Here is a 16,334-nt window from a genome sequence, read left to right as displayed (position 1 = left end):
CATGAGACAATAAAACAAGGTAAAATAGTGTACCTTCCAGGTTCATCCCTGCCATGAGACAATAAAACAAGGTGAAATAGTGTACCTTCCAGGTTCATCCCTGCCATGAGACAATAAAACAAGGTAAAATAGTGTACCTTCCAGGTTCATCCCTGCCATGAGACAATAAAACAAGGTGAAATAGTGTACCTTCCAGGTTCATCCCTGCCATGAGACAATAAAACAAGTTAAAATAGTGTACCTTCCAGGTTCATCCCTGCCATGAGACAATAAAAAAAGGTAAAATAGTGTACCTTCCAGGTTCATCCCTGCCATGAGACAATAAAACAAGGTAAAATAGTGTACCTTCCAGGTTCATCCCTGCCATGAGACAATAAAACAAGGTAAAATAGTGTACCTTCCAGGTTCATCCCTGCCATGAGACAATAAAACAAGGTAAAATAGTGTACCTTCCAGGTTCATCCCTGCCATGAGACAATAAAACAAGGTGAAATAGTGTACCTTCCAGGTTCATCCCTGCCATGAGACAGTAAAACAAGTTAAAATAGTGTACCTTCCAGGTTCATCCCTGCCATGAGACAATAAAACAAGGTAAAATAGTTTACCTTCCAGGTTCATCCCTGCCATGAGACAATAAAACAAGGTAAAATAGTTTACCTTCCAGGTTCATCCCTGCCATGAGACAATAAAACAAGGTAAAATAGTTTACCTTCCAGGTTCATCCCTGCCATGAGACAATAAAACAAGGTAAAATAGTTTACCTTCCAGGTTCATCCCTGCCATGAGACAATAAAACAAGGTAAAATAGTTTACCTTCCAGGTTCATCCCTGCCATGAGACAATAAAACAAGGTAAAATAGTGTACCTTCCAGGTTCATCCCTGCCATGAGACACTTGCGGAAGCGGCAGGCTGGACAGTTCTTCCTTCTGATCTTATCGATGATGCAGTCATTCCTCCCAGCACACAGGTAGTTGTGTTGCCCTGAGACACGAGAAGAGAGTTTGAATGACAAAAAAATGGAATAAAGTACCTCTTTCTGCTTGCATCACACTGGATCAGCAAGCCTCCAACTTGCAAATCAAATGTCTGCAGTGTCTTCATACGAACAGGCACAGACAAGTATCATTCATGATATGCCTACCGTACACCATTCCATGCCACCAGCTGTGCACCAGTACCAGTAGCACCAGTTGTCCTACCATCTCACCCCTTGCCATCCTACCTTGCCAGTATCTACCGTAAACCAAACATCATTCCATGCCGCCACAGTACAAGGTGTCTTACCATCTCCCTCCTTGCCACTGTACTACAGGAAAGTATCATGATATATAAACCACACATCATTTCATGCCATCACCAGTGGTTGCCCAGTCCCAGATCCGTTTCTGTCGACTTGAAAGATAGTAAAAACAGATCTGGGACCAGACCATACCAATTATCCTACCATCTCACCACTTGGCAAAATAGTAAAAACAGATCTAGGACCAGACCATACCAATTGTCCTACCATCTCACCACTTGGCAAAATAGTAAAAACAGATCTGGGACCAGACCATACCAATTGTCCTAGCATCTCACCCCTTGCCACCGTACCTTCCACGGCTCGCTTGAAGAACACCTTGCAGCTTCCGCAGGTGAGCACCCCGTAGTGACAGCCGGACGCCTCATCTGAACATACCAGACAGATCTTATGGGCGGTCCCGGCCTTGCTCTGGGTTGTACACGACGCAGCGCCACCACCCTGCCTGGAGGTTGAACTGCATTGAGAGGAGAGCGGGGCAGAGAGGAGAGCAGGGAAGAGAGGAGAGCGGGAGGAGGAGGGAAGAGGAAGGAGGGCTTAGAGTCAGTAACAAGTGCAATTTTCTGAACGAATACAAAATAATAACTTGGCAACAAGTATGATGATGCTTCTGGGATTCTGAAAACATACCGACACTATTCCCACAGAGACAGAGCAAACTCTCTTAACTATGTCACAGCTCACACAGAAGCATGTGACCCTCACACTTTCTGTGAGCTGGAACATAGTAACAACAGGGGAACTCAACACATTCCCTCTTCTCTTGAAAATATTACCTTCTACAGATTCACAGCATGCCTGGGGTTATTTTATTTTACAAACAACATAATGTGAGCTAAACATACACTTTGGCACTTCTGTTGTTACATTTCCTACATTTTGGCCTTTTGGTCTAGTGACCTAAACACCAAAACACTTTGGTCTCCATTTTGGTCAGTTGACCAGAATATTGGCATAAGATCCATTACATTTATTTTGGTTGAGTTTCTTTTTTACGAAATATCCTAAATGTACCACTTATCCTTCAAGATCCAAAGAGTAAACATCTAACTGTGGTTCAACAGTTTCCTCTATGGCCTCCACACCATCTAAAGACCTGTGGTTGGATCACCATACCTAACGGGCGTCATAACACCCACTCTTTGATTGGAGCATAACAGTTCCTAGAATCACAGTTATTTGAATTCTATCCAAGGCATTGGGGTGGCAGGTAGCCTAGTGGTTAGAGCGTTGGACTGCTAACTGAAAGGTTGCAAGATTGAATCCCTGAGCTGACAAGGTAAAAATCTGTTGTTCTGAACAAGGCAGTTAGCCCACTGTTCCTAGGCCGTCATTGAACGTAAGAATTTGTTCTTAACTTACTTGCCTAGTTAAATAAAGATATAAAAATACGGAATTGTAGCAGATAGAAATGTCATGATCCCTTTCTCAACATGTCAGAGAGGCCTGTCTGTTCTATATAATCTGATTCTGAAGGTTTCTCAACATGTTGAGGTGGCAGGTAGCCTAGTGGTGAGAGCGTTGAGCCAGTAACCAAAAGGTTATGGGATTGAATCCCTGAGTTGACAAGGTAAAAAATCTGTCATTCTGCCCCTGAACAAGGTAGTAAACCCACTCTTCCCCGGTAGGCTGTCATTGTAAATAAGAATTTGTTCTTAACTGACTTGCCCAGTCAAATAAAAAAATGTTCTGTCTGACCATGGCCTAGCTGTTTGAGGTGCCCTTTCCCAAACACACCACTAGGTGGAGATGTTCGTTGCTGCAGTAATGTGCAGCTACTTCCTCTGCGCCTACGCCCACTGCACTGACTCAGAGCACTACACCACAGCAGCAACAAACCTCATCTGTCTGCCACAACACAAACATCTGGTCTACCTTCATCTGATCTGAGACTTTTACAAGTCACCGGCTGCTTCTCAAATGACACTATGTTAGGGGACTGTATGGAGAACTATAGGGAGCCATTAGATGCAGGCCTTAGTCTAAGCTGCTTAGACAGAGCAGCACTCACAGAGCATAACACTACTACTACTACTACTACTAAGCAGGCCTAGTACTACTGCTACTAAGCAGGCCTATTACTACTACTACTAAGCAGGCCTATTACTACTACTACTAAGCAGGCCTATTACTACTACTAAGCAGGCCTAGTACTACTACTAAGCACTGAGCAGGCCAACAAACCTGTCTGTCTGTCTGCTTTCCATATCATATATAGTGCACCTGCTGCACCATGTTTGACCAGTAAAGGCACTATATGGAGGAATCGGGTGTCATTTAAGATGCAGGCTCCCTCAGCCAAGGGAGTCCGAGTCAGTTCGGTCTATGGATCAAAGGAGTGACTTCAGTCAACCAGTCCAGTAACAATTAGCAGTATAAATAACCAGTCAGCAGTATACATAACCAGTCCAGCAACACTCGGCAGTATAAATAAACAGTCCAGCAACACTCGGCAGTATAAATAACCAGTCCAGCAACACTCGGCAGTATAAATAACCAGTCCAGCAACACTCGGCAGTATAAATAACCAGTCCAGCAACACTCGGCAGTATAAATAATCAGTCCAGCAACACTCGGCAGTATAAATAATCAGTCCAGCAACACTCGGCAGTATAAATAACCAGTCCAGCAACACTCGGCAGTATAAATAACCAGTCCAGCAACACTCGGCAGTATAAATAACCAGTCCAGCAACACTCGGCAGTATAAATAACCAGTCCAGCAACACTCGGCAGTATAAATAATCAGTCCAGCAACACTCGGCAATATAAATAATCAGTCCAGCAACACTCGGCAGTATAAATAACCAGTCCAGCAACACTTGGCAGTATAAATAACCAGTCCAGCAACACTTGGCCAGTCAGCAGTATAAATAACCAGTCCAGCAGTATAAATAACCAGTCAGCAGTATAAATAACCAGTCCAGCAGTATAAATAACCAGTCAGCAGTATAAATAACCTGGATGAGCAGACGACCTGAACTCTGCTGCTGCCAGTCCCAACAACAACAGAACCATCATGATCGTGCTCAGAGCTGTTGTGGTTCTGACCCTGACCGTGTGACACTTCTACCCTTTACACACTGATGAGCCGAGCTGAGCCGACTTATACTGGGCTGGGCTGACTGACACCATACTGTGGGCTTGACCTTGGCTACGGCCGAAATGGCACCAAACATGTCATATTTCTGGCTTCCCATTGTCTGTGTTCCAAATGGCATCCTATTCCTTATATAGTGCACTACAGACCCTTATTGGGTAGTATACTATATAGGGAATATACAGACAGTAGGGTGCTATATGGGTCCTGGTCAAAAGTATTGCAATGTGCAGTAAACAGTATGCCTTTTGGAAGTCAGAAATATGAAATGTGTTTTTCCTGGTTGGCAGGACTACATCAATCAGGGTTGTATGACAAAGTGGTGAGACAGAATTTCCTATGTGAAACCAAATGCTGCTCAGAGCAGAGCAGAGCTTCAAGGCTACAGGAAGCTCTTACATTCCCCACAGAGTTGACTATAGTACAAGGAGAGACAGAGACGACGACAGAGGAAGTCAAACTCTTTCAAACTACCAGCACCAACGAAAGAATATTAGGCTTATTGTAATGAAACTTTCTGCAGTGTTTACTATGTTTACTCAGTAAAGCCTACTCCCTACAGACACTCCCCACCCACTGGCTGCAACCTTTCTAATTTAGTGTACCATGCGCAGACTACCCATATGGATTTCCTGGTCTCCAGCAGCGTTTGGAACTGCCGATCTGCAGTTAAGAACGCAGAGTTCATCTCAGCCTATGCGTCCCTTCAGTCAATAGACTTTTTGACCCTGATGGAGACATGGATCACCCCAGAGAACACTGCTACTCCAGCTGCTCTGTTTTCACTCACAGTCCGAGAGCATCTGGTCATCACAGTGGTGGCACAGGGCTACTCATCCTAAATGGAGATTTTCTCTTTTCTCCCTCTCTCACCTGTCTAGGTCCTCATTTGAATTCCATGCTGTCACTTATCCACTAAAGCTTAACATTGTCATCTTTCGCCAACCAGGTGCTCTTAGAGAGGTCCTCAATGAGCTTGACACCTTGATAAGATAATTTCCTGACGACGGTTCAACGCTCTTCGTACTGGGCGACTTCAACGTCTGCTGTCGATTAACTCTTTCTTTCCCCTCCTTGCTTCTTTTGACCTCACCCTTTCCCAGTCCCCTCCCACTCACAAGGCAGACAATACGCTTGACCTTCTTTACTAGAGGCTGTTCTCCTACTAATCTCACTGAAACCCCCCTCCAGGTCTCTTTTCTCCTACTAATCTCACTGAACCCCCCCTCCAGGTCTCTTTTCTCCTACTAATCTCACTGTAACCCCCCTCCAGGTCTCTGTTCTCCTACTAATCTCACTGAAACCCCCCTCCAGGTCTCTGTTCTCCTACTAATCTCACTGAAACCCCCCTCCAGGTTCCTTTTCTCCTACTAATCTCACTGAAACCCCCCTCCAGGTCTCTTTTCTCCTACTAATCTCACTGAAACCCCCCTCCAGGTCTCTGTTCTCCTACTAATCTCACTGTAACCCCCTCCAGGTCTCTGTTCTCCTACTAATCTCACTGTAACCCCCCTCCAGGTCTCTGTTCTCCTACTAATCTCACTGTAACCCCCCTCCAGGTCTCTGTTCTCCTACTAATCTCACTGTTATCCCCCTCCAGGTCTCTGATCACTACGTTGTTTCCTTTTCTGTCTCCCTCTCCTCCAACCCTACCGAGTCAGCTCCTACTCAGATGGTCATGCACAGTTGCAATCTTCACTATGTCTCCCACTACTCTCTCCTTCTATCCTATCATGTCTCCCTTCTGCTAAATCCATCTCCCTCCTTTCTCCTGATTCTGCCTCTTTGACGCTACTCTCCTCCCTTTCCACATCCTATTACTCGCACTGTCCCCTTTCTTCCCTGCCCGGATTGGCCCTTGCTTTCCACTCCGTGGCTGAATGACTCATTGCGAGCTTACAGAACAGGGCTGCAGGAAGCTGAGCAAAAAGGGAGGAAAACTAAACTTCCAAAGGACCTATCATCCTTTTTCTCCCTCCTCTCTACCGTATCTTCATTTGTATGAGCTGCTAAAGTTACTTTCTATCACTCTAAATTTCAAGCTTCTTCCTCTAACCCTAGGAAACTATTTTCCACCTGCTTCTTAATCTTTCGCCCCTCCATCCTCCCTCTCTGCGGATGACTTTGTCAACCACTTTGAAAAGAAATGGATGACATCCGCTCCTCATTCACTCAGCCTATTGAGTCCATTGGTCCCACTCACACAGAACTACCCTCTCTCTCCTCTGTTCTCATCCTCCTAGATCTATCCTCTGCCTTCAACATTGTGAACCATCATGTCCTCCTCTCCACCCTCTCAGGGCTGGGCGTCCCAGGCTTTGCACACTCTTGGATTGCATCCTACCTGGCAGGAAGCGCCTACCAGGTGACATGGAGGGGATCTGTGTCTGCACCACGCACTCACTACTGGTGTCCCCCAGATCTCTGTTCTAGGCCCTCTCCTCTTTTCTCTATACACTAAGTCACTCGGCTCTGTCATATCCTGACATGGTCTCTCCTATCATTGCTATGCGGATGACACTCAACTACTTTTTTCCTTCCCTCCCAACTGACACCCTGGTGGCGACACACATCTCTGCGTGCCTGGCGTAACCCCCCTCCAGGTGGGCCGAGATCAGCTTGGATCTCGGCCCACCACCTCAAGCTCAACAAGACGGAGCTGCTCTTCCTTCCGGCGAATGCATTTTAGAATAAGACTGTAACTTAACAAAATGGAAAAAGTCAAGGGGTCTGAATACTTTCCAAATGTACTGTTGGAGTTCTACCCTGTTACTGTCATTTTGAGCTATGGGTAGGTTAAGCAAAGCTTCTATTTTATTGAGATATTTCAAGTGTCTATTTCATGCATTTCTAAATCAAGTCTGTGTTTTATGAACTGATTCTGTGTTTTATGAACTGATTCTGGAGTATGTATGTATGCCTGCTATGCTACCAGCTTATACGAACGGGAGTTAGCATTTAGCAGTCACTTCTTCTAAACCTGAAAAGGAACAACTTTTAAATATTATGCAGCAAAAACCGCCAAATATATACAAATCTGACTTTAATAACCACATTGTGGTACATCAATCATAAGACATCAATCATAAGCCATTTGACGGATATCCACTATTGTTAGACTAGATTTGTTGAATAGAAGGACGCCAATCCGTCGTCCTTCTATCCCCCACGGTCTGCGTTACATTGACCTATTTGCCGATCGACAGGCTATAGTCAACTGTAGGCAGGCTATCAGCGCATCACCCACCACTTTGTAATGTGAGCTTGTTTGAAACCTGAACATTCTCCTTTACTTCAAATAATAAAGCATGTTTTACCTTGCTTTAACGTAGCCTAGCCAAAATCCAACCCAGGCAATTCTTTTAAAGACTTCCTCTAACCAGAATTTCTCTTTTCTATTAGGTCTTCATATCAACATCACACACACAGTCATGAAGAGGGCACGGCAGCGCCTCTTCCCCCTCAGGAGGCTGAAAAGATTAGGGCTGTTGTTGTGACCGTATTACCGCCACACCGGCAGTCATGAGTCATGACCGCAGTAAAATTCTATGTGACCGCTGAGTAATGTAATCTCCCCTTAGTCACTCTGGACATGCATTAGGTTACCCAACTCGTTAACGATCATCAGGTCGCCAATGGCCTGGTACTCAGGGCTCTATTGTCCCTCTAATCACTCTGACACCAATGCAAATAAAATAGAAAATTACATCAAACGCTTATCATCAAAACAGTATCATGCTTTTTAAAACTCACCTCACTGTGATTGATCAATTTGAAGAAAGAAGTTCAACAACAGATTGAAACTGAGTGTAAAACATGGTCCTTGTGGATGTTGTTTCAAAGCCTAACACAACGAAATGGACAGTGCTTGCTAAGGTGATGATTAATTCAAAACACCCATATGCATATTAGAGCTTATGCATATTCTTAGGCCTATATATGAGCCCAAGCCCCCCCAAAAAAACTGAATTAAAATAATGATTGTTCCATTATACAATACATAGCCTACTGAATATTACAAACTGTAGATTTTTTTTTTTTTAAATACTGATTTTAAGATATCTTTAGCACATGATTGGTCTAGCCTAAATGAAACAAATTCAGATTTAGCCTACAATTATAGTGAATTTGTATTTGATTTGGAATAGTCTAGTAATACGGCATAAAAAAAAAATCTGAATTAATAGGCTGACATCTTTAGCTACAGAATATCTCATCACCGTGAGTTTCCATCTCCTTTCCTTCATTCCTTTCTCCACCACGCAGAGCAAAGGGCTGTCAACAGTTTAATGAAATATGTTTCATTGTGAAAACATAGTGCCCAAACAGATTTCACTTGGTTTCCCAAATTAAAGCACTGGGTATCTGCAGGAACAGGGTTGGAGAGCCCATGGCATACAGAGTTTGGGCTGAATATCACCTGTGGTGCAGTGAAATTATAGGTGTAGCTTGCGGGAAAGTGGCCTCCATTTTCTATTCCAGTGCATATGGATAACATGTATTTTTTGTCTTGCCCATTTGATAAATGTGCCATTCTAAATCGAAACTCATTTTACATATTACACTCCAACCACTTAAGCCAGAATGTTCTCTCTGCTTCCGCACGGCAAGCCATAACAGTCCATTAAGTCTGACACCAACAGGCTCCTGAGCAGCTTCTACTCCCAAGCCAATAAGACTGCTAAATAGCTAACAAAATGGCTACACGGACTATCTGAGTTTACTCTTATTTTTGCACTCTCTATATGCACATCCACATTACTCTATGCTCTTACGCACACTGACACTCGAACACACACTCACACACTTCATTTGCGCGCACACACACACACACACACACACACACACACACACACACACACACACACACACACACACACACACACACACTTTATACTGACTCTACACACACACAAAATCATATACACTTGTAGAAAGGCCCATGGAGTTGGTGTGAATCGTCCTTTAATTCATTGCCACTTGCTCAGCGGGGCCAGGGGCGCTTTAATTAGGTCAGGTGGAAATGTCTGACAGATCTCAACTCATTAAAAAGAGGAAATCGCCATTGCCCCAATCTCACTGCTTTCTCTTAACTCCGTCTAATCCAGATGTTCTGTGCGTCCATGAATCCACATAAGTCCCCCCGAATCTGTTACCTTTCATCTGAACTATCTGTTGCGATCGGGAGAGCGGGCCATCAGTTATTGTTTATAGTTATTACCGCGGAGCGCGGCTTGGAGCGCTTCAAACCTATTGTGTAATGTAAATGGACAATGATCACGGCCCTACAGATCATCACAGGCCAATTATGCCATTGATATATGGTTAAAATGTAATGAAATGTACATATGAAGACTAACATGGAAGGATGAAAAATGAAATGTCATTATTTGCTGAATTGATCAATTCTGATATCAAATTGATGTAGAATATAGATTGAGTAAATGATTGATTTATTTGCATTATCATGCTCATGATGAATGGTTATGATCCTAAATGACTCCATTCTGCTTCATATTGAATTCCTATGGAACCTTATTTCTGAATTACCTCATTCTGTTAATAATGACAATGATTGTTATGATTTGAATTTGATACATGTTATTCTGTTTCCTTTGTTATGCAGCACAGACAAACTACCCAGTAAATATACCACGTAGTGGTTAAAGGAATTCCTGCCTCAGTCTCATCCATTCCTCTGTCACCTGACCACCTGTTTACCTTCACTATTGTCAGTCATCCTACCTGTCCAGCTACCCACACAGATTCCAATAATATTTCAACGTTGCTGCTACTCTTTTTATCATACAGTATATCCTGATGCCTAGTCACCTTACCTCTATACAAATCTACCTCTATCTAGGCTTGAGCAGTATCCAGACGGTGATACCATACAGACCTGTGCCATACCGGGACACTCGGTAAAACCGGCAGTGAACACAAGGGGCGTCGTTTTCAAACCCTGCTGATACTCTGTAATCCGAAAGGTTAGCAATGCTAAGTACATCTAAAATCACATGGAGAATGCTAACTAAATACTACCTAAACTATACAAGTAACTCCAAAATGCTATTACCAGTTTGCTGCACAAAACAAAATTCTACTCTAAGTTAGCTGCACGAAACAAAACGCTACTCCCAGCTTGCTGCACAAACAAAACAAAATGCTACTCCCAGTTAGCTGCACAAAACAAAATGCTACTCCCAGTTTGCTGCACAAACAAAACAAAACACTACTCCCAGTTTGCTGCACAAACAAAACGCTACTCCCAGTTTGCTGCACAAACAAATCGCTACTCCCAGTTTGCTGCACACAAAACAAAATGCTACCCCGTTTGCTGCACAAACAAAACAAAATGCTACTCCCAGTTTGCTGCACGAACAAAACAAAATGCTACTCCCAGTTTGCTGCATGAACAAAACGCTACTCCCAGTTTGCTGCATGAACAAAACAAAACGCTACTCCCAGTTTGCTGCATGAACAAAATGCTACTCCCAGTTTGCTGCATGAACAAAACGCTACCCAGTTTGCTGCACGAACAAAACAAAATGCTACTCCCTGCTTGCTGCACGAACAAAACAAAAAGCTACTCCCAGTTAGCTGCAGAAAACAAAATGCTACTCCCAGTTTGCCGCACAAACAAACCCCAATGCTACTCTGTTTGCTGCGCAAAACAAAACAAAACGCTACTCCCAGTTTTCTGCACAAAACAAAATGCTAATTCCTAGTTTGCTGCACAAACAAAACAAAATACTACTCCCAGTTTGCTGCACGAACAAAACAAAATACTACTCCAAGGTTGTTGCACGAACAAAACAAAATGCTACTCCCTGTTTGCTGCATGAACAAAACAAAATCCTACTCCCAGTTTGCTGCATGAACAAAACAAAAAGCTACTCCCAGTTAGCTGCAGAAAACAAAATGCTACTCCCAGTTTGCCGCACAAACAAAACAAAACGCTACTCCCAGTTTTCTGCACAAAACAAAATGCTACTCCTAGTTTGCAGCACAAACAAAACAAAATACTACTCCTAGTTTGCTGCATGAACAAAACAAAATGCTACTCCCAGTTTGCTGCACAAAATGCTACTCCCAGTTTACTGCACAAACTTAACAAAATGCTACTCCCAGTTTGCTGCACGAACAAAACAAAATGCTACTCCCAGTTTGCTGCACGAACAAAACAAAATACTACTCCCAGTTTTCTGCACGAACAAAACAAAATACTACTCCCAGTTTTCTGCATGAACAAAACACTACTCCCAGTTTGCTGCATGAACAAAACAAAATACTACTCCCAGTTTGCTGCACGAACAAAACAAAATGCTACTCCCTGTTTGCTGCATGAACAAAACGCTACTCCCAGTTTGCTGCACAAAACGCTACTCCCAGTTTACTGCACAAACTTAACAAAATGCTACTCCCAGTTTGCTGCATGAACAAAACAAAACGCTACTCCCTGTTTGATGCATGAACAAAACAAAATGCTACTCCCAGTTTGCTGCATGAACAAAATGCTACTCCCAGTTTGTTGCGCAAACAAAACAAAACGCTACTCCCAGTTTGCTGCACAAAACAAAATGCTACTCCCAGTTTGCTGCACAAAACAAAAAGCTACTCCTAGTTTGCTGCACAAAACTAAACAAAATGCTACTCCCAGTTTGCTGCACGAACAAAACAAAATGCTACTCCCAGTTTGCTGCATAAAATGCTACTCCCCGTTTGCTGGATGAACAAAACGCTACTCCCAGTTTGCTGCATGAACAAAACGCTACTCCCAGTTTGCTGCATGAACAAAACAAAACGCTACTCCCAGTTTGCTGCATGAACAAAATGCTACTCCCAGTTTGTTGCATGAACAAAACGCTACTCCCAGTTTGCTGCACGAACAAAACAAAATGCTACTCCCTGTTTGCTGCACGAACAAAACAAAAAGCTACTCCCAGTTAGCTGCAGAAAACAAAATGCTACTCCCAGTTTGCCGCACAAACAAAACCCAATGCTACTCCCAGTTTACTGCGCAAAACAAAACAAAACGCTACTCCCAGTTTTCAGCACAAAACAAAATGCTACTCCTAGTTTGCTGCACAAACAAAACACTACTCCCAGTTTGCTGCACGAACAAAACAAAATACTACTCCCAGTTTGCTGCACGAACAAAACAAAATGCTACTCCCTGTTTGCTGCATGAACAAAACGCTACTCCCAGTTTGCTGCACAAAACGCTACTCCCAGTTTACTGCACAAACTTAACAAAATGCTACTCCCAGTTTGCTGCACGAACAAAACAAAGACTACTCCCAGTATTGCTGCATGAACAAAACAAAATGCTACTCCCTGTTTGATGCATGAACAAAACAAAATGCTACTCCCAGTTTGCTGCATGAACAAAACATGCTACTCCCAGTTTGCTGCATGAACAAAATGCTACTCCCAGTTTGCTGCATGAACAAAACAAAACGCTACTCCCAGTTTGCTGCATAAAACAAAATGCTAATCCCAGTTTGCTGCACAAAACAAAATGCAACTCCCAGTTTGCTGCACGAACAAATCAAAATCCTATTCCCAGTTTGCTGCATGAACAAACCCCAATGCTACTCCCAGTTTGCTGCGCAAACAAAACAAACGCTACTCCCAGTTTGCTGCACAAAACGAAATGCAACTCCCAGTTTGCTGCACAAACAAAAACGCTACTCCCAGTTTGCTGCACAAAACAAAATGCTACTCCCAGTTTGCTGTACAAAACTAAACAAAAATTCTACTCCCAGCTTGCTGCATAAAACGCTACTCCCAGTTTACTGCACGACCTTAACAAAATACTACTCCCAGTTTGCTGCATGAACAAAACAAAATGCTACTCCCAGTTTGCTGTATGAACAAAACAAAATGCTACTCCCAGTTTGCTGCATGAACAAAACAAAAAGCTACTCCCAGTTTGCTGCATGAACAAAACAAAATGCTACTCCCAGTTTGCTGCACAAAACAAAATGCTACTCCCAGTTTGCTGTACGAACAAAACGCTACTCCCAGTTTGCTAAACAAAACAAAATGCTACTCCCAGTTTGCTGCACAAAACAAAATGCTACTCCCAGTTTGCTGAACAAAACTAAACAAAATGCTACTCCCAGTTTGCTGCACGAACAAAACAAAATGCCCCGGCTGCACGCCGCTCCGGCGCCCGCACCCGTTTCGCCGCCTCCCCCGGCACTGAAGTCCCCCCAGGCAGACAAAACACGCTACTCCAGGCAGCTGCCTGCTCCCGGCTGCATGAACAACAACGCACCCAAGGCGCATGCCGCACTCCCAGTTTGCTGCACGAACAAAACAAAATACTACTCCCAGTTTTCTGCACGAACAAAACAAAATACTACTCCCAGTTTTCTGCATGAACAAAACACTACTCCCAGTTTGCTGCATGAACAAAACGCTACTCCCAGTTTGCTGCATGAACAAAACAAAATGCTACTCCCTGTTTGATGCATGAACAAAACAAAATGCTACTCCCAGTTTGCTGTATGAACAAAATGCTACTCCCAGTTTGTTGCGCAAACAAAAGAAAACGCTACTCCCAGTTTGCTGCACAAAACAAAATGCTACTCCTAGTTTGCTGCACAAAACAAAAAGCTACTCCTAGTTTGCTGCACAAAACTAAACAAAATGCTACTCCCAGTTTGCTGCACGAACAAAACAAAATGCTACTCCCAGTTTGCTGCATAAAATGCTACTCCCAGTTTGCTGGATGAACAAAACGCTACTCCCAGTTTGCTGCATGAACAAAACGCTACTCCCAGTTTGCTGCATGAACAAAACGCTACTCCCAGTTTGCTGCATGAACAAAACAAAACGCTACTCCCAGTTTGCTGCATGAACAAAATGCTACTCCCAGTTTGTTGCATGAACAAAACGCTACTCCCAGTTTGCTGCACGAACAAAACAAAATGCTACTCCCTGTTTGCTGCACGAACAAAACAAAATGCTACTCCCAGTTAGCTGCAGAAAACAAAATGCTACTCCAGGTTTGCTGCACAAACAAAACCCAATGCTACTCCCAGTTTACTGCGCAAAACAAAACAAAACGCTACTCCCAGTTTTCAGCACAAAACAAAATGCTACTCCTAGTTTGCTGCACAAACAAAACAAAATACTACTCCCAGTTTGCTGCACAAACAAAACAAAATACTACTCCCAGTTTGCTGCACGAACAAAACAAAATGCTACTCCCTGTTTGCTGCATGAACAAAACGCTACTCCCAGTTTGCTGCACAAAACGCTACTCCCAGTTTACTGCACAAACTTAACAAAATGCTACTCCCAGTTTGCTGCACGAACAAAACAAAATACTACTCCCAGTATTCTGCATGAACAAAACAAAATGCTTCTCCCAGTTTGCTGCATCAAAACAAAATGCTTCTCCCAGTTTGCTGCATGAACAAAACGTTACTCCCAGTTTGCTGCATGAACAAAATGCTACTCCCAGTTTGCTGCATGAACAAAACAAAACGCTACTCCCAGTTTGCTGCACAAAACAAAATGCTAATCCCAGTTTGCTGCACAAAACAAAATGCAACTCCCAGTTTGCTGCACGAACAAATCAAAATCCTACTCCCAGTTTGCTGCATGAACAAACCCCAATGCTACTCCCAGTTTGCTGCGCAAACAAAACAAAACGCTATCTCCCAGTTTGCTGCACAAAACGAAAAGCAACTCCCAGTTTGCTGCACAAACAAAACGCTACTCCCAGTTTGCTGCACAAAACAAAATGCTACTCCCAGCTTGCTGTACAAAACTAAACAAAAATGCTACTCCCAGTTTGCTGCATAAAACGCTACTCCCAGTTTACTGCACGACCTTAACAAAATACTACTCCCAGTTTGCTGCATGAACAAAACAAAATGCTACTCCCAGTTTGCTGTATGAACAAAACAAAATGCTACTCCCAGTTTGCTGCATGAACAAAACAAAAAGCTACTCCCAGTTAGCTGCATGAACAAAACAAAATGCTACTCCCAGTTTGCTGCACAAAACAAAATGCTACTCCCAGTTTGCTGTACGAACAAAACGCTACTCCCAGTTTGCTAAACAAAACAAAATGCTACTCCCAGTTTGCTGCACAAAAACAAAATGCTACTCCCAGTTTGCTGAACAAAACTAAACAAAATGCTACTCCCAGTTTACAGCACGAACCTAAAAAAAATCCTACTCCCAGTTTGCTACATGAAGAAAATCCTTCTCCCAGTTTATTGCATGAACAAAACAAAATGCGACTCCCAGTTTGCTGCATGAACGAAACAAAATGCTACTCCCAGTTTGCTGCACAAAACAAAAAGCTACTCCCAGTTTGCTGCACAAAACAAAAAGCTACTCCCAGTTTGCTGCATAAACAAAAAGCTACTCCCAGTTTGCTGCACGAACTAAACAAAATGCTACTCTCAGTTAGCTGCACAAAACAAAATGCTACTCCCAGTTAGCTGCACAAAACAAAAAACTACTCCCAGTTTGCTGCCTGAACAAATTGCTACTCCCAGCTTGCTGCATGAACAAAACAAAACGCTACTCCCAGTTTGCTGCATGAACAAAACAAAATGCTACTCCCAGTTTGCTGCATGAACAAAACGCTACTCCCAGTTTGCTGCACAAAACAAAAAGCTACTCCCAGTTTGCTGCACAAAACAAAAAGCTACTCCCAGTTTGCTGCACAAAACAAAAAGCTACTCCCAGTTTGCTGCACAAACAAAACGCTACTCCAAGTTAGCTGCACAAAACAAAATGCTACTCCCAGTTTGCTGCATGAACAAAAGAAAATGCTACTCTCAGTTTGCTGCACAAAACAAAATTCTACTCCCAGTTTGCTGCACAAACAAAACAAAATGCTACTCCCAGTTAGCTACACAAAACAAAAAGCTACTCCCAGTTTGCTGCACAAAACAAAAAGCT

General features: G+C 43.2%; 1 protein-coding gene across 2 annotated transcripts in view; it reads right to left on the bottom strand.

The window, feature by feature from the left end:
* Positions 1–16,334, bottom strand: part of LOC106612223 (glucocorticoid receptor) — an 86,430-nt gene that overhangs the window by 13,608 nt on the left and 56,488 nt on the right. Inside the window, exons 4-5 of one of the 2 annotated variants that reach the window (XM_045724203.2) lie at positions 1,580–1,758; positions 866–982 (exon numbers count right to left, since the gene is read on the bottom strand). In XM_045724203.2, coding sequence (XP_045580159.2) covers positions 866–982; positions 1,580–1,758 — 296 coding nt within the window. The remainder of the gene's footprint in view (positions 1–865; positions 983–1,579; positions 1,759–16,334) is intronic. The other variant, XM_045724204.2, reaches the window with a different exon arrangement.

This window comes from Salmo salar, chromosome 09, assembly GCF_965601325.2.
Source record: "Salmo salar chromosome 09, fSalSal1, whole genome shotgun sequence".
Lineage (NCBI taxonomy): Eukaryota > Metazoa > Chordata > Actinopteri > Salmoniformes > Salmonidae > Salmo > Salmo salar.
The sequence above is the reverse complement of the archived record's forward strand: the minus strand, read 5'-3'. Positions and strand labels throughout refer to the sequence as shown.